We start from the raw sequence: 19213 nt of genomic DNA, 5'->3' as shown, positions 1-19213 counted from the left end.
AACAGCACATTGTGAGAAACTTTCCCATTGGGACCATTGTAAAAAAGGTCCACAGAAGCAGACTAATGCGCGGAGCAATTTAGCCTCTGGGTCTATTGCTCTTACCTTAACCTTTTAGCTTAACATTTTAGCTTAACATGCACAAATTGGGTCTGCAGGGGTACGGTCTAGGAGAAGCTCTGCCCTCTTTCACTCTGACCTGTCCCTTTGAGGGATGGTCCACAGAACGATGCAGAGTTGGCCACAGTGTCGCCCTGAAACGGGGGAACGTTTTTGGGCATGGACTCACATTTGGAGTTCATAGTTACGTCCACCAAAACACTTTCCCTGAGAGGGTTTTGCGAGAAGACCCCCCCCCCCACCTTTATGACTTCACTTCCTCCAGCTTCCCTCCTTGCTCGGCTGTCATATCCTGTTTTTACAGAGAAATCTCAATGACTGTGTGAAGTGATTGTTATGCTGGCAGATGGCACAGTCCTATTATGACTTGGCCTTGTGGTGATCATACTCCCGCAAAACATTACCCTGCAGAAACAGTCCGACAAGAGATTCAAACTCACTGATATAGTGTTGTTGGACAGCATTTGTAATACCCGTTACTTCCTGGTAATCATATTTGTAATGTAGGGGCTTCACTGCAGACTGTCCCAAAGGTGCTTTACTGAGTAACAGAAGGGAAGAGAAAATATATAATTACCAGCCCTAAGCTCCCAAAATTGGAAAATGGCATATGAGGTAAAAAAAAACTCCCCAGTGGGAAAAAAAACCCTCAAACAGAGGCGAGAAAAAACTTTCAGATGGGAAGAAAGGTTGAGAGGAACCCAGCTGTAGGGGATGCTGATCCTACACGGGCCTATAGTTTGAGATGGTTCAGGTATTAAACTAGCAAGTGAACTGAAAGTCTACATGGATGGATGTAAAGTATGCATCCGTACGTAATTATACATGATCATTTCACACACTCACATAACCCTGTACTCCACCCCCCATATGTCTAATATATGTCTAATAAATATCTAATAAAGTGCTCACTGAGTGAAAATATGAGCGCAACAATAATTTGGAATGTTGAGGACTCAACCACCATGGGGCAAAGATCATAGGGTTAAAATCAGCCAGCTGTCAACTAATTTAGTCACCTCAGTCAGACAAGTAGTTGACTTTACTCATCTACACTCACCGAGCACTTTATTAGGTATTTATTAGACTTTTTTTTTTTTACTTCTACTGCTGTAGCCTATCCACTTAGAGTTATGATGCAATCAGAGATGTTCTTAATGTGTCGTTATTTGCGTTACTGTCACCTTCCTGTCAGTTTTGACCAGTCTGGCCATTCTCCTCTGACGTCTTTCATTGACAAGGCGTTTCTGTCTCCAGAACTGCTGCTCACTGGATTTGTTTTTTGTTTTTTGCACCATTCTTTGCAAACTCTAGAGAAGAATGTGCATGAAAATCCCAGGAGATCAGCAGTTTCTGAGATACTCAAACCACCCTGTCTTCCACCAACAATCATACCACGGTCAAAGTCACTTAGATTACATTTTTTTCCCCATTCTGATGGTTGATGTGAACATTAACTGAAGCTTCTGACCTGCATCTACATGATTGTATACATTGCACTGCTGCCACACAATTGGCTGATAAGATAATTGTATGAATAACTAGGTGAAATAAAGTAAAAATGTTCCTAATAAAGTGCTCGGTGAGTGTATATCTACAATGGTACAGGCGAGCCAGACTCTCCCCCATCCAGAATGCCAGTGGTATAGGCCATGATGACAGATTGCATCTTGTTGTGTGCAATCTGTACTGTAGCACCAAAGCCAAAAACCAAGCACACTCTCGAGAATGGAAGACAATGATATGTCTGCCAAAGGTGTGTCTGAACTGAAGGGAATTTAGTTCCAGATCTGTGGGGAGAAGAACCATGCATTCACAACCCTGCTTTTTTAATGCCATTGTCACTTTGATGAGCAGATTGCAGGGTTTTCTTTATCAACATATTATCGATTGTTTCAATCATTTTCCCCATTACTTCTGAGAGCAGTTTTCCCATGCAGTCTGGGAGAGGAATCCCACAGCTAGGACACTATGGGGGGCCGGGTCAAATCCCAAAATACCAGCTTTATACAAGTCTGTTTGAAGTGACTCAATCGATTGCGGGCAACCCAGGGCAGTGTGTGAGGGCTTTACTGGGGTCTGTCTCTGGCTCCATAGTGCGTACCCCAGGGCAGTGTGTGAGGGCTGTACTGGGGTCTGTCGCTGGCTCCATAGTGCGTACCCCAGGGCAGTGTGTGAGGGCTATACTGGGGTCTGTCGCTGACACCATAGTGCGTACCCCAGGGCAGTGTGTGAGGGCTGTACTGGGGTCTGTCTCTGGCTCCATAGTGCATACCCTAGGGCAGTGTGTGAGGGCTCTACTGGGGTCTGTCTCTGGCTCCATAGTGCGTACCCCAGGGCAGTGCATGCATTGGTAAATCAGCCGTTTCTTTGCAGTGCTTGTCAGGCTCGTGTCTTTGAGTGCAACCTGTTGTCATCGCGGTGGAAAGGGCAGCGCCTATTTTTCCAAATGTCACTGGCTGGTTCGACTCCATTTCTCTCCGTGGCCCGCACTGTCAGAACGGTGCACTGGACTGCAACAGACGGCCCCTTTTAAATGGGAAACGGGCAGGTTCTGCGCTGCACCTCGGTGGCTCAGAGTTTGAAAGCGGCTGTAATTGTTCCCCCGGGTTGCGCCAGTCCCCTCAGCGTCTTTAAGTGAGCTGCTATTCCGGGCCCCGGTGTAGCATTACAGAATGCCAAGTATTCATGGAGTAATCACAATCAGTAATACTCCCAGCCTGCAGTACGAACCTAACCCCCTACAGCAGCCACACAGAGAGAGGCCATAATTAGAGCAGAATTAACCCCTCCAGTCTGGGCTTTCAATAGGGGGTCCTAGGCCAGGCCTCATATGCAATAATAACTATGTATAGATTTCAGAAAATGTTTCAAATATTAAATAAATTATAATGATGGGTGGGTTTGAACACGTGTGGTGTTCTCTGGATCAGAAACGGTTGCAAACCCCTTCCCTGGAGGCATAGACGACAGTTTACATAGAGCATATATTTTATGTATAATACATTAAATATTTCCTATGTTTGACAACTTTTTTAGATGCAGTTCACCATGATGTAATGGACCTCTATTTTTCGGGTAATGAATCCACCGAAAATGTACATTACAAAAACTCAGCAGCAATGTCTCTTCCAAATATAATGCCACAGTTACTCAGGAACATCTCAAAAATGCACATTTTAGAGAACCTTTACTTCCTACTGCGGGAACTCGGCAACTGTGTATGCGCAAGCAGAAGTTTCAGCTGAAGCACACCAGTATTATGGGGCAAAATTTCCATGTCCTTGTTCCTGTATTGTCTTGGCACAATTTCTCAAACTAAAGTTCACACATGGTTAACACATACACTTTGATGTTTCAATACGCAAGCCAAGCACAGCAAACAGCTGGCTAAAACACTGATCAAAACAATTGACGCTTTCCCCCAGAATACTGCTGTGCTTCACCAGAAACTACTGGATGAACGGCCCTTTTAATATTTTTGATTATTTTCACATTTGATGTATTATCCATTTACTAATACAGTTATGGTTTGGTACCAGAGGTTACAACAGCACAGCTCCACCTGGGACTCAAACGTGTAACCGTCTCCCTGGGACTCAAGCCTATGACCTTCTGCCTGGGACTCAAGCATATAACCTTCTCCCTGGGACTCAAGCCTATGACCTCCTGCCTGGGACTCAAGCATATAACCTTCTCCCTGGGACTCAAACCTATGACCTTCTGCCTGGGACTCAAGCGTATAACCTATAACCTTGCGTCTCCATCTGATTTGCATAAAGGATTCTCTAACCAATCAGGTGCTGGCAGTGTTCTGTTTCATATTGATCCATAACGACATTGGCTCAGGAGGTAAGAGCAGTTGTCTGGCAGTCGGAGGGTTGCCGGTTCGATCCCCAGGCCTGGGTTCGTCGAAGTGTCCCTGAGCAAGACGCCTAACCCCCAATTGCTCCTGTCGAGCTGATTGGTGCCTTGCATGGCCGCCAATCGCCGTTAGTGTGTGCGTGAATGGGTGAATGAGAAACATAAATTGTACTGCGTTTTGGATAAAGGTGCTATATAAATGCCATTTACAATTTGTAACAGCTGGTTTGCTTTGAAAGTGAGACATTAAACTGGAGAGTAGAGTGCACTGCAGATAGCATTTTTCAAACTTTATATACACTTTTTGGCCAAGCCAACATTATATTATTTCATAAATGTTGAAATAATGGTATGGATTCAAATATTTCACTATAAAGTAGGCACACAAACATTTACAACGAAAAAAGGTTTGATATAGGGTGTGATTACCCTTTAAGAACAAAAGTGGCCAAATTGGAAAAATGTATGCATGCCTGGTCTGTGTACCATAATGTGATGATGAAAATATTAGACCAGACCAGTTTTGTTTGTCGCTAATGCAAATGGGGGATGAAATAGTACAGTTGCTCGGCTGAAACCGAAAATGATCCCGTGGTATTCTGAACGAGCGCTATTTCAAGCCCGCCCTGTGTATACTGATTGCCGCTTCCATTTATAAGCACACAGAGACTGTACCTGAGAATCAAAGGAGTCTTACAGTCAAGATTTGCGGGTAAGGGGACACCGACAAACCTCCCGCTGAAAAGTTGCTGTCCGCGCGGCGGCTGTTAGAACGGTGATTTATTTCTGTTCGCGCGTCACAGCGGGACCGAACGGCCGTAACGGCTAATAATAAAACCCTGTGCCTGTGGGGCCCCTGAAACTAAGGAATACAGTAAACATATTCATGGGGCCCCCTGCCACAGCTCCACACACAGAACGCCATTTTTCCAGAGCTATAGTTAAGGAGAATTATTTGCAGTATTGCAGCTGGGAGCTGGGTACTTGGACTGGGATCCTTAAGTGTTATGGAATCTCAAGTTGCTGTTAATAGATCGTTTAAGAGTGCCAGAGTGTCTTTCCAAATACAGATACAGTGTGAATTATTAAAGTTGTGCAACACTTGCAACAAAATAAAAATGAATATGACTGCAAGCCGGACATATGACATGCACGGCAACTTACCCTGCAGTTGCAGTTGGGTTTGCGCGGTTTTTGGAGAACGAGCCACACCAGGTCTAAGTCAGAAGTAATGAATTTGTGTGTTTTTTCGTAGAACAAGCCACACCAGGTCTAAGTCAGAAGTAATGGGTTTGTGTGTTTTTTCGTAGAACGAGCCACACCAGGTCCAAGTCAGAAGTAATGGGTTTGTGTGTTTTTTTCGTAGAACGAGCCACGCAAGTCTAAGTCAGAAGTAATGGGTTTGTGTGTTTTTTCATAGAACAAGCCACGCCAAGTCTAAGGCAGAGGCAGCAGACCAGGCCGCCCAAGCCTCCAGTAATGAGTCCAGCATCGCCAGGGTGGTTGCTAGGGAGCTGTCACCCACCTTCTACCAACCAGGTGAGGAAGCTGTGTATGCTCCACCCACAGGGGGCGTGGCCTTAAAGCCTGTTACATACTCTACACTGGGCCTGTTACATACTCTACCACTTCTGCCCATCCTAAGCACCACACTAAACTCTACTTGCTTGCAAAATGTATCTGTTCAAGAATGGAGGTGTATTTTGCATCTGTAAGAATATACAATTACCTCCAAAACCAGAATATTCAGTTATGTTTCAATTTACAGTATGCAGGCATCTAAATCCGTGCACCTGCACTGTGCTTTTAATTACGAAGATTTCAATTATTTAGTATTTAACACCAGACATCATGGAGTTCCATGCAGTTTTCAACAGCCCCAAATACTATTTTGTCACCATTTTATTGGTTCATTCCTCCTGACACAACCCAACTAGTGAGCCAATAGCAGACTGCATTAATGCCGTCTGTGCTTGTTCGAAGCCGAGCAGTTTTTGCAGTGTTGCTGGGAGGAGATAAAAGGAAGACGCACAAGCTTTTTTACAGACAGTGTGGCATCACTTGTAAGGACAGCCTCCTATGATGCAGCTGCTAACTGTGTTGATAAAGAGTGTTGATGCTGGTGCTTCTGACTGCATCTTGACAATGCAGACAACAGGTAGAAGTGGCCTCAACCCAGGAGGGGGGAGGGGGGCGGGGTTGGGGAGTGAGAGAGAACCAAAAATGCACAATATATGCGTGAAAAACTGACCTTAAACAAAGAGTCCAAGAGCGCAAAGCATTTTTGGGAAAACTGAAACACCCCAAAAAGAATTGGCCATACAGAATGGAGACATAGGGATTAACTATTTTAAAACATTGTATGAAACAATACCATAAGGCAAAAATTCTGATCAAAATATCCAAAAAAAATGACATAAATGTTTTCGCCTATAAAAGATATGGTAACCCACTGCACTCCCCCATTACTGAGCAGGGGTGGAAGGAAAGATTCTCAAACCTAATAAATCACGCAGGTCTGATGGTATCCTAAATCAGATGCTTAAACACAGCAGCAAATAATTCTGATTGGTTATCCTCAAATTGTTTAATTTGGTTCTGAGTGTAAGTTACATCCCTGATATTTGGAATCATAGAGTCATAACCCCTATTTTAAAAAATGACATTTGTGTCAACAGTAATCTGGGGAAGGTTATTTGTAGTATTATTAATACAAGACTTTACTAAGTATAGCGTCTTGAGTAAAAGTCAAATTGCATATCTTCCAAATTGCTGCACATCTGACCAGATTTACACCCTGCATACCCTATGTGACATACTGTATATGGTACAATAGGTACGATTCTTGTGTTAAAACATTGTTACAATACCATTGTAAATACCTTCCTATCATTGAAAAAAGCTCACTGACACGTTGACTCACCCTCTGCCTGTGTTTATAGTCCTTAAATTTGGGTTTCAAAGTATACCTTTGGGAGGGGGGGGGGGTGTGTTAACGTCAGCGCGTTCACAGAGAAGGGGAAATGTAGCCTAATGCTAATGGTTAGTCTCAAATGTGCAACAATGTTGTGCTTTGTTTACGTTACTCCATCATGGTGGACAGTGAAAATTAACTGCAAAATTAAGTGGTGCAAAAGAACTTGAATTAAAATAAAACATTGATCAACAAATCCTTTATTAGTTCTAAACCGTGCTTAATTTAATCCTTCTTGGTGCAAATATAGAGTCATAACCCCTGTTATTAATAATGGTGACAATTTCGGCCCCAACAATGTTTGTTGTGAACAATAATCTGGGGATGGTTCTTTGTAGCATTATTAACCAGATGTGGTTTTATTTGTTTATTACAAATCTTGCTACAAATCTACAAATATGGAGTACAGAGGCAAATGAATAAACATTATGGAGGCCACAATCTGTTACTGTTCATATATTATTTCATTGCTATTGTTACTTTTTATTGTTACGGTCCTATGTTTTTTCATATTGCCATGTTCCCTTTTCTCATATTACAAGCTTTGGCAATACAAAAGTGCTAATTTGTCATGCCAATAAAGCATATTGAATTGAGAAAGAGAGAGAGACAGAGAGAGCAACCGTGTAAATACTGATGACGCACTCGGTCGAATGCAAGCCCCTGTATCTGAAATACAGTGTAACTCAGCAATACAACCAGCACAGGCTATGTTTGGCTCAACAACAGTGCGTGCTGAAATTATGAGGGAGGGATATCACTTTTTATTTGTGTAGTTCATTAACCACCCCCCCGCCCCCTCATACCCCATCCCACTCACCAAATCTGACTCATAAATGTACCTGTGCATTGTGGGAAAAGTCTGTCAGAAGCTCTATGGCTCCTTTGTTCCATGTTCAGTCATGACCCTGTAAACTAAACACTGGCAGCTGGTTCTGGCCTATGGCATTAGGCGATTGTGAGTTATGATTATGCCTTTGTCTTGGGTGCCTGTGTAGTGTACAATTTATTTCCTCCCTGTGCAACCGTGGTTTGCAGATATTTCTGTGAACGCTGTTTATCCTGAATAATGACGTCTGTGCAGACCCTATAAATATGTATATTAGAGTACACTAGATTCAGACAATTTGCCTAAAACTTTTTCATCCAGTGTACTCATGGTCTACATTCGGGAATACATGGCATACTAATATAAGTAAGCTGTATGTTTAGTATTTTGAGGACACAGTAGTGATGCAGCTGTTTCGGACATGGCCTCTGCAGTACCAATATCGCAATAGCGAAAACAGGGCATTCAGTACATCTTGGCTCCATGCAGTATACTGTATATAATCTATACTGATTAAAATAATAAACAAATAAAATTATCTGATATTAATTCCATGAAAACAGTGAAGAACAATCAATGTGCATGCCTGTCCAAGCATTACAATTACTTCCATTATTTTAAGCTATATCTGCTCACAAAGCACTGTGAGCAGCTGAAAACGGTCACACGAATCACTCCAAAAAATATATATTATACTTTAGGGCTAGCTGTCACTTTTTTCTCATTTAAAAAAATAATAAAAGCAAACAAAGTAATGTAGTATCTGTTTAGGGTCCCCACTGTATTGGTTTCACTTGAGATGTCTGTGAACTTTCCCACTCGGGCTGAAAGTCCACTGTCCTGAACACATTGTTTTAAAAATACCAACAAATATAAATAAACAGCCATATAGTGCGCTCCAGAATTATTGGCACCCATAATAAATTTGCACAAGAAATGCTGTAAACTAGCAAATAATATTGTTATTCACATAAACTTTATTTTCCAACATGTGTAAAGTAGTGTGCCTTATTAATGATTCAATGGAATCAACCATAAAAAAAAAAAAGTTTTTGAGTGACAGCTCTGTTTTGATTGACAGCTCGGTTTTAATTGACAGGTGCTCTGTTTTGAGTGACAGCTCGGTTTTAATTGACAGGTGCTCTGTATTGAGTGTCAGCTCTGTTTTGAATGACAGGTGCTCTGTTTTGAGTGCCAGCTCTGTCTTGAGTGACAAGTACTCTGTTTTGAGTGGCAGGTGCTCTGCTTTGAGCGACAGCTCTGTTTTGAGTGGCAGGTGCTCTGCTTTGAGCGACAGCTCTGTTTTGAGTGACAGTTGCTCTGCTCTTTCCCAGGTCCTGAGTACCTGAAGAAGCGGGTGATGCAGGAGATCACGGAGGGCAACGAGAACTCGGAGAGCATTATGCCAGAGCCCCGGGTGGCAGAGGAGAACCTGCCCACCCCCCCGGAGAGCCCCCAGATCCATGAGCAGGACACCCCCGGCCCACCTGCCGCCCAGGAGGACCCCAACCTGCTGAGCCCCGGCAGCTGGAACGGGGACAAGGGCGTGAGCCGGGGGGGCAGCCGGGGGAGCAGTCAGGCAGGGAGCAGGCCCAACAGCCGCCCCACCACCCCAACTGCCCCTGCTGTAACATCTGCCCCAGCTACAGCAACTGCCCCCGCTGTACCAACTGCCCCTGCCCCTGCAGCACCATCTGCCCCTGCTACGCTTTCCCTTCCCCCAGCCCCTGAGGACCGCCCTGCATCTGCCCCTGCTACTGGCTCCGCCCCTGCTGCTGGCTCCGCCCCCGCCAGCCGCAGCCACTCCCGCCCCTCCAGCCGGCAGAGCAACAGGGCGGAGCCCACCCCCGATGTGGAGGTGGAGCCAGAGCCGAGGCCATCGCCCGCCCCCAAAGACCAAGACCAGCAGCCCCCGCCAGCCCTGAAACTGCCTGCCAAACCGCTAACGCCTGAACCCCCCAAGTCTGTCCCCGAGAGGCCACCGTCTGCCTCTGACACTGGGCCTGAGGCCAAGGTGGGAAAGCCGGCCAAGACCGCCAAGATGGAGGCCAAGATGCCGCAGAAACGTGAGCCCACAGCGCAGCCCAAGCGCACCCCAACACCAGAGCCTAAACCCGCCCCAACTCCTGAACCCAAAACTATCGCCAAACCCGCCCCAACTCCTGAACCCAAGACTGTCGCCAAACCTGCCCCAACTCCTGAACCCAAGACTGTCACCAAACCTGCCCCAACTCCTGAACCCAAGACTGTCGCCAAACCCGCCCCAACTCCTGAACCCAAGACTGTCGCCAAACCTGCCCCAACTCCTGAACCCAAGACTGTCGCCAAACCTGCCCCAACTCCTGAACCCAAGACTGTCGCCAAACCTGCCCCAAAACCAGTCACCAGGAGCGAGTCCAAACTGGAGGCCAGGGTGAAGGCCGTACTCAAATCGCCCAGTGAAGTCAGGGACCTGGAGCCTGACCAGGTGGGTCCTTTCAGTCAAAACACGCTGCACTCTGTCCTAAACCTGGAGTAAGAAAGTCAAACCTGACACCACTTCATTCTCGTTACTGAGAGGACAAGTTATTTATTTATTTGAAAGAAATGACACCAAGTGTCTTTTTTTTCTTCTCTTTATTCACACAGGAGGAAAGGAGAGAGAGTACAGATAGAGATGGGATCACAGTACAGAGGGGTACAGATAGAGATGGGATCACAGTACAGAAAGGTATAGATAGAGATCACAGTACAGAGGGGCATGGCAGGGAATTATCGATGGGTTGAGAGCCGGTGGGACAGGGTCTCAGAGAGTTTTTGCTGGCCCAGCCTTATCTGCTCTTTCGATCTCACCTCCTCGCTCTCTGCCCTTTAACACCCTAATTACCCCCTTCCGTGGTAATTACCCTTCCAGCACTTTTTGTTTATGTCCTCCCTGTATCTGCAAACGGGTCAATGGCACGTACTGCGGACATTCTCAGTCCCTAAGAGTTACAGTAGGGATTTCCATCCCTTCCCAAAGGACATACAAGGTCCAAACAGCATTGTGATTGGTTATCAGGTCCAAACACAGCACTCTGATTGGTTATGTGGTCCAAGCACAGCACTGTGATTGGTCCAGCCTTGGCTCACCTCGTTTACAAACAAAATTTTCGAAAACCATTCTCCTACTTCATTGGAATGCACGTTTTGTCATTTTAATGACTGCAGATCTGGGCTGGTCCATCACTGTTTACATTTTGTTTCATATGACAGCCGTTTAGAATTTCCTCTTGCACGAATCCAAAGCACGGACCATGTCTGGGGACCAATTATGTCAGTTGCTGTACATTCTTGGGGGGGCGGCAAGAAAGCTCATCAAAGCGAATTTCACAATTTGACATTGCAAATGCAGGGAACAGGTAACAAACACAAAAGCACCCGCATGATTTAAATGAGGAAAATCAAATTACAAATCAAATGTTCTTTTTTCATCATTTAGGTTCTGAAACTATTGAGTGAACACAACAGACTAGACACAACAGATGGCTGCAGTGCAGTCAGTTTATGCTGGATTTCGAGTTTTGAATCTAGAGTGTGTGTTATTTATTTTATTTTTTTTAATCTAGCGTGCATTTGATTCAGGACCATCTTTTTTTTTTTTGTTGATATTTTTTAGCCCTTTTTCAGCTTTTATTGGACAGTATAGTATAGAGAGACAGGAAGAATGGGAGCGAGAGAGAGGGAAAGACATGCGACGTCACAGCTCGCAATGAGCATGCGGTCAGTGCTCTACAGGCTGCGCCACCGAGACACCCAATTCAGGACTATCTTCCTTATTTAGCTACTTATTGCAGGAAAACAGAGTACCAACTGTCATCTGTGAAAGATGGCGGGCTCGATCTTCAGTCTTAGCGCATAGACTGAAGTGCAGCATGCAGGGCCATTTAGGGTGTGGTCACGCATACTTTTGCTACCTTTGCTTTTGCAAAAAGGCTATGGCCGACAAACATAAAGCAATAAAGCCAAAAACAGATTGTTGAGGAGCCATGTCATTCACCAGATCTGAAACCAACTGAACATTTCATATGCCGAAGAGAACACACAAGGCAACCAGGAGCTGAAGATGGCTGAAGTGCAGGCCTGGCAGCACATTGTTCAAACAATTACTCAAACCAGACATTATATTTATGGCTGGATGCTTGTCATGGAAAATATTGGCACAGCCATCAAGGCAAAGTTGAAAATGACAGTTAAAAAAATTGGATAATGAATGGTTGAGGATAATGAATGAATGAATGAATGAATGAATGAATAAATGGAAACAATTGAAATAATGCGTACATCTTTAGCAACAGTAACAATAATTAAAATTAAAATAAATTAAAATTAAAAAATCACTAACTGGCTGCTTGAAACAAATAGCCTACACGTAAAATATTGATAGGCTCGAAAAACCAGCCATTCTAAATGGCTGTCAGACACATTTAAACATATTTAAGACCAAAATCCCTTTACATGATTACACAAAAAAACATATTCCAAACATTTTAATCGTATTTCAACACTCCTTTACAGCCACTTTTAGGCTTTATGCCGCTCCAAGGGATTTTTATTTTATTTGTATTGATAAATTCAAGTTTACAGTTTCCAAAGCAAACCCCAACCCTAATTTACTTGCAGTAAAATACACAAAATCTGGAATATGTCGCCCCCTGGTGTTGAAGACCAAACTGCAGGACAGTACTGCAGCACTTCCTGGTGCTGGGTGGATTGTGTTGCCCAAAAGTCTACCCCCGTCACGGCTTTTCGGCGCTTGGTAAAATCCCGAAAGTGACAGTTTATTGTACTTTGAAAAGCTTCTTGTAAAAACGGAGGCCAACACATATTGTCATTATTTCCAAAGGATTGTCGTGTTTTAGGTAGGTACAGATTAACTTCAGCGTGAACCAGAATCCAGTTTTGAAAAAGGTTTGCTGTGATGTTTACCCATTGTTCAGCTATTAAAATACTCCTCCCTTCCATTCCCAGGGGCCGAACACTATCATGATCTGTATGGTGATATTACTGAACATTGGAATGGCCATTGTCTTTGTCCATATCTTGTCATGAGACTCTGTTACCCAGGTAAGTCACGGTTGATTTTTGTAGCGGTGGAAGTACTGACATGTACTTTTGAGACTAGCTCAGCGGATAATGCGGTCGTGAGCCTCACTCTCTACTAAAGCTCTGAATTAGCGTTTTATTTGCGCAGTATAAGAAAACTAATTGGTTTTGGTTTTACCATTTTCACTTTAATATTTACTTCTGTGATTTAATTTTTTAATTTCCACGGTAACTGTTTTCTTCCCGTCGCCTTGATCTCTCCGCCGTTGTTTGCAGTCGCGGTTCGGCGGTGCTCCAGACGTCACCCGGGGGGCGAGTCATGAATCCGATGCCGAAATCCCCAACGCAAGCTTCAGTCGTGCGAGGAAAACTCCTTACTTCAGCCCGTCGAGCTGCCTTGCGCTTCAACTGAACAAGCGAAAGAAAAAGGGGAAAGAGGGCAACCATAGGAATTGCAGAGAAGCCGTAGAAATGTGCTCTGAGTGCATAATGGGTAAAAAGGCACGTATGTGCCCTACGTAAGCATATCCACCACTTAAACAGTCTGTACTTTCCAGTGAAACCAAAGTTCGCCAGCAACAGTTCACTTAATTTATTTATTTATTTATTTTTGTGGGGGGCACCTTTATTAATGTAAATGAATAAATACAAATACAGTATATTAAAGTGACATGCCCCATTAACCCCCCCCCCCCCACAAAAAAAAAAACATAGAAAATAAAGGGAAACAACTGTCTAATGAACTGAGATTTGTTGAGGTTGTGAGACATATAGCATAGTTCCTGAGTTAAACTGTATGTTTCAGAGAAAGGCATCAACTGTTTTCTGGGAATATGCTTGGTATTGTGCACTTAATTATCAAGACATCTAAATTATGTCAGACTTGAGAGAAAGACACCCAAGTGACATAAACGATACTTTTCAGCATTTATTTATGTATTTACCTGATTTGCATTGATTAGTTCACCTCCTTGGTCCAGGAAGTAAGCTCGTCAGTGAAATCAGGACGTGTAGAGCAGGGATGGACAAGGTGGGCCTTATCTGTGTCTGGATTTCAGACCAACTTCTGCTCTTAATTATTTAATTAGCCCAAACATGGACATAATCTGTCATTCATAGCCACATTCTGTGATCTACAGAGCTGCTGATAAATGTTTTTGTCCTGTAGCTTTTTGTTGTGGTCTAGTTTGAGTGAATCTGTCACGGTTCATTTGGCTAATTAGCTGATTCAGCCAGGGTAATTGGTGGCAGCAAAATATGATTTACTGCACACATACTGTACTGTACAGCATACTGTACACACCGTCCAGGACTGGAGTTGCCCATCCCTGGTGTGGAACATGGCTAGGGCGAATGCCTGCAGCCTCGACAGCATTGCTTCCCAACCTCTGTCTTGGGGACCCCTATGTGTGCTGGGTCTCGTTCCAACCACAACTGCAATCCCAGAATTTTAACAGGCTGTTAATATTTCATAATTAGGTGCTTTTTATGTCTATGTTCCCTTGAGAGGGATTATGTTCCCTCTCAAGGGCACATTGTCAGAAATAGTTATTCATACCATGAAGAAAAAATGTCCAATTGAACACAGGTGTTTAAGTTCTTAAATTATTTTTGTACCTTAAATATATTAACACAATACAGGTTTGGCTTGTTATCATTTGACATCTTCATTATCTTCCAAATTGTGGCCATGTGTCTACACTTGAATTATGAATTACTTTCATTACTTGAGTGTTTAATCTGTAATTATTTGAAATATATCACAAAAGGCAGGATATTAAACACGGAAATTGTATTATTTGCAGCATGCAGAGCTATTTCTAGCATAATGTGGCTTAAGAGGGTAAATAATCCCTCTACATGAGAGTAATTCACGATAATGAATTGATGTTAAAATACTGGGACTGCAATTGTGGTTGGACCAGCCAATAAGCACCAGGGGGCCACAGGTCCTAGACCAGGAGTGCACAACTTCGGTCCTGGAGGGCCGATCTGTAAGCTGGTTTTTGTTCCAACCAATTACCTTAATTTAGTTTTCTGACAGGTCTAGAAATGATGCTGGTTCACTCCTGACTTGAGTAGAGTAAAATCTTCAGGAGACACTTGCAGTCTGCAGCTGTAGCAGGTGCATATACAAATGTCTGTTTGAGACATTATTTAGCTAATTAAATACTTAAGCACAGAAGCAGATCAGCCCTTGCTGTGCATCCCTGTCCTAGGCTGAGGCCAGTGGCCTACAGGACCTAGAGCTGAGCTGCAATGATTTACATGTACTCTTAATTATTAGGTTCTGAAACAGCAGGCTAAATTTAGCTAAAAAGAAATGCATGCTATTGATATCACACAACAGTATGTAATTTCTTAGTGCTTGAAGAGCCTTGTATGTAGCCTCTGATTTTTCTGGTCTGGTCAAGATGCAGGACATAACATCTTCAGCCTTTTCAGATCAGATGTCAAACATCAGTTTTTACCAGTGGCCCAATGTGTTTCTTAACAGCACGACACAAACCTTGAAGATGACCATTATTTAGTTGTAACTTGATACGTACTATCAGAGAAGCCACGTGCCAGCACTGTGTGGTAAGAAATGCATTTTATTTATGAAAGCTTTGCATTTCAGTGTATGGCAAAGATCAGAATATTGGCTTTCGGAGCAACAAATATTGTTCATACTGTAGACAGATGGTTTGAATATGAATCATGTTCACAAGAATACCAGCCACATACTGTACCAGGACAAATGTGTATTTATTTGTCTGTCTGTTTTCTGCACAGAACAATGTTGTGCCATGGTACGTACAGTAATAATTGGATAGGAAAGCGAGTCTTTTGCACACAATGACATAATTATTATACCATCTTTACAGGACTTTTGAAGGGTTTTTTAAAATTAGGAATAATTTAAATACATCCTGTTTTTACTGTTACTATGCAAAGGTTTCACATTTATTCTGATTAATTTGCTACCAGTTGCATTTTGTTAGCTCAATGGTTTCTTCTTCTTAGACACAGGAACTGCATTTTAGACATAGTAGCCATAGAAACGCAAATGTCAATTTTGTCCAGTGAAGAGTGATTATGCGTCAGGCCAGGTCTGGGTCTCTTCAGAAACTTTTATATGCATGTGTGCACTTTTGTAGTGTGTGATTTTGTACATTTTTAAAGTACCTTTTCATGTACAAAAATATTTGGATTTTTGTGTATGGAATATTCAATCCAGCTTGCTTTGCATTTCCCTTTTTAAATCTGTAAGATTACCTCAGGCATTCAAGATAATAATATATATCTATGATGGAACTCCAGGTCTTACAACGTTGAACGCACTCTAAAAAAAGTACACTGTCTGCATTCTTATTTATACCAACTGAGTATTTATTAAGTTATATCAAAACAATTTATATCACCAGCAGTAAGTATTATTGGATACCCAACAGTCATTTGACACTGAAATGAGAGCAATCGCAATAATAAAGAGACAGACATGTCCCTTGCAGTCTGGAGTCTCTCCTGACCAGCGTCAACACAAGACAGTATTTCATATATATTACCCCCAATAGCATAAAGGGGTATCTCCCTTTATATATGTTTTTTCATTGAATTGTCTAATGCTGACATCATATTACAACAAAGTATTTTGCATACTTCATAAAATAATATTGCTATGCTAGGTGTTTACATGCAGTAAACAGGATCATACTTAATTATGCAGCATTTTCAGTGTCCTATGTAGTTTTTGCTTGTGTTTAAATAATTTATGGCATAGATCGCAGTGTTGAATTAGTGCAATTTGCATCTGGGCAGGACATTTTACTAAGCAGCCCCCCCCCCCCTTTTTTTTTTTCTTAAAAAAAATATATATTAATCAGAACAAGAACTTGGACATATGTGCAATATGGCAGTGTTTGTTACCTATTGAAAAATGTTTATTCTGTATCATATCCCAGAGGCAAGGTTCATCCTTTTGTTACAGTGCATTATATTAAATGTCCTAAACTCACAGTATTGCTGGTGCCCTCCCAAAGTATGAAGACTGAAATTAAAACATTTTTCAAATTTAATTTCTCAACTTCGTTGCTTGGTTGTCATGCTTGCTCTTGTGGTCTTTTCAGCCAGTTTTCCTGTTGGCATGTTACAGTAACACAAGATTCATTCAGCAAACATAGAATTCACCCTGCGTGTCAAAAACCAAAAGAGGAAATAAAGCAATACAATGAATACACAACATGTTACTTGTGTGTATTAGATTGACATTGCATTTACCACAGCAATGTTAAAGTGCTAGGAAATGTGTCTGTATTTCTGTTAGTTGGCTATTTCAGGTGCCAGTAAAAAATGGGGGGTGGGGGGGTGGGGGGGTGGCGGGGGGTGGAACAAAAGCAGTATTTATACTCTCCACCTGTCAACCCACCCCTGCACCCCATCCTGGGGTATCCCAATTTTAGACAGGGTGGTGAACTGGGCTCATGTGGAGTATACACAAAGCCTCAGACCCAACAGCAGGGCTGCTCTGCACTGAAACATCCCACGTATTTCATACAAACCACACAATAATAACATACAACCTGCACAATAATCTTACACAGATCCCCACAGATTTCATACAACCTGCACAACTCTCTTACACAGATACCCACAGATTTCATACAACCTGCACAATAATCTTGCAGATTCCCAGATTTTATACAACCTGCACAATAACCTTACAGTTTCCCACAGATTGTATACAACCTGTGCAATAATCTTATAGTTTACCACAGATTTCATACATGCTGTGCAATAATCATACACAGCTTTCTGCAGACTTCATATAACTTGCGCAATAATCTTACAGTTTCCCACAGATTCCATACAACCTGCACAATAACACGCTGCACAGCAATTCTTTGGCTCAGGATGTGGGATGGAAGTGTTTCATTGGCTCAGGATGTAGGATGGGAGCACTTCATTGGCTCAGGATGTGGGATAGAAGTGTTTCATTGGCTCAGGATGTAGGATAGGAGCATCTCATTGTCTCAGGATGTGGGATGGGAGTATTTAATCAATTTAGAATACTCATGCTTGGTAAATATCCATCTCTACAGCCACTTGATCGTCCCACCTGTAGAACCCAACTCAGCATGATAAGAAGCAGAAACAGACACCATGTGCTTTGCAGGAGAGCTCAGTGGAGGTTGCAGCACTGATATACACTCAATGAGCACTTTATTAGGTATTTATTAGACTTTTACTTCTACCGCTGTAGCCTATTCACTTAAGAGTTATGATGCGTTGTGTGTTCAGAGATGCCACAATGTGTGGTTATTTGCATTACTGTCACCTTCCTGTCAGCTTTGACCAGTCTGGCCATTTTCCTCAGACGTATCTCATTAACAAGGCGTTTCTGTCTGCAGAACTGCTGCTCACTGGATTTTTTGGGGGTTTTTTTGCACCATTCTTTGCAAACTCAAGAGACTAGTGTGCGTGAAAATCCCAGGAGATCAGCAGTTTCGGAGATACTCAAACCGCCCTGTCTGCTACCAACAATCATTCCACGGTCAAAGTCACTTAGATCACATTTTTCCCCATTCTGATGGTTGATGTGGCTCTCTGTTTTAAACAGGAGATGATGTTTATATTTATTTATAACAAAACAAGTGAGGCTAAGATTTCACAATATCAAAAAGAAAATAAGAAATTAAATGTAAGTTCATTTCTCAGACATGTTGTTCTCAGTGAAGACAGTTTGCATGTGGCTATGGCTACTTGACGGCCTCTAGTGGCTGATTGCCATCACTGCAGCTGTGGCGGCGTGGGAACTATACCGGTTTCATTTTCAATCGCTTTTTGAAGGTCGATAATTTCAGCAGTTCTGGGGCCTCATTTATAAACGTCGCGTATGCACAAAAGAATGCGTACGCCACTTTCTAAGCAAACTTTGGCATTTATAAAAAACGAACTTTACGGGAAAATGTGCGGTCCTCCACGGAAACTCTGACCCGTGCGTACGCACATTAACTCGAGAAATGAGAAACTGCGACTCCGATGGCAATGGGATGGAACGCGAGAAATGGTGTGAAATTGATACTGTTGTGTCCTGTGCCTTTAATGCTCGTGACGTAAGACCAGGAAAACGGGAAGTGAAACAGGATGTAAAAAGGTGTAAAGATGCCCAAAAAGGATGATATATATAAACGGAGATGTTGTAAAATAATCCCTCAAATATGTAGACGAATTGTTAAACAATACTTCATGTTATTAAATGTATTCTCATAAATAATATGGTGAACAGTCGGACAAATTACGCTGCACTGATGCCGTTTTCAATGCGTCAGTCGGGCAGATACGAGTGCATAGTTTCATATATTGTTATCATAGTCACATAG

General features: G+C 42.7%; 1 protein-coding gene across 2 annotated transcripts in view; it reads left to right on the top strand.

Annotated features, from left to right (window-relative positions):
* jph2 (junctophilin 2) overlaps positions 1 to 16909 on the top strand; it is a 31336-nt gene extending 14427 nt beyond the window's left edge. The window contains exons 3-6 of one of the 2 annotated variants that reach the window (XM_061257416.1): positions 5405 to 5523; positions 9122 to 10254; positions 12777 to 12872; positions 13128 to 16909. In XM_061257416.1, coding sequence (XP_061113400.1) covers positions 5405 to 5523; positions 9122 to 10254; positions 12777 to 12857 — 1333 coding nt within the window. In that variant the 3' untranslated portion in view covers positions 12858 to 12872; positions 13128 to 16909. Of the gene's footprint in view, positions 1 to 3662; positions 5367 to 5404; positions 5524 to 9121; positions 10255 to 12776; positions 12873 to 13127 lie in introns of those variants that run through there. The other variant, XM_061257417.1, reaches the window with a different exon arrangement.
* The last annotated feature ends 2304 nt before the right edge of the window (positions 16910 to 19213 follow it).

The sequence above is a fragment of the Conger conger genome, chromosome 10 (assembly GCF_963514075.1).
Source record: "Conger conger chromosome 10, fConCon1.1, whole genome shotgun sequence".
NCBI classification, from domain to species: domain Eukaryota; kingdom Metazoa; phylum Chordata; class Actinopteri; order Anguilliformes; family Congridae; genus Conger; species Conger conger.
The sequence above is the reverse complement of the archived record's forward strand: the minus strand, read 5'-3'. Positions and strand labels throughout refer to the sequence as shown.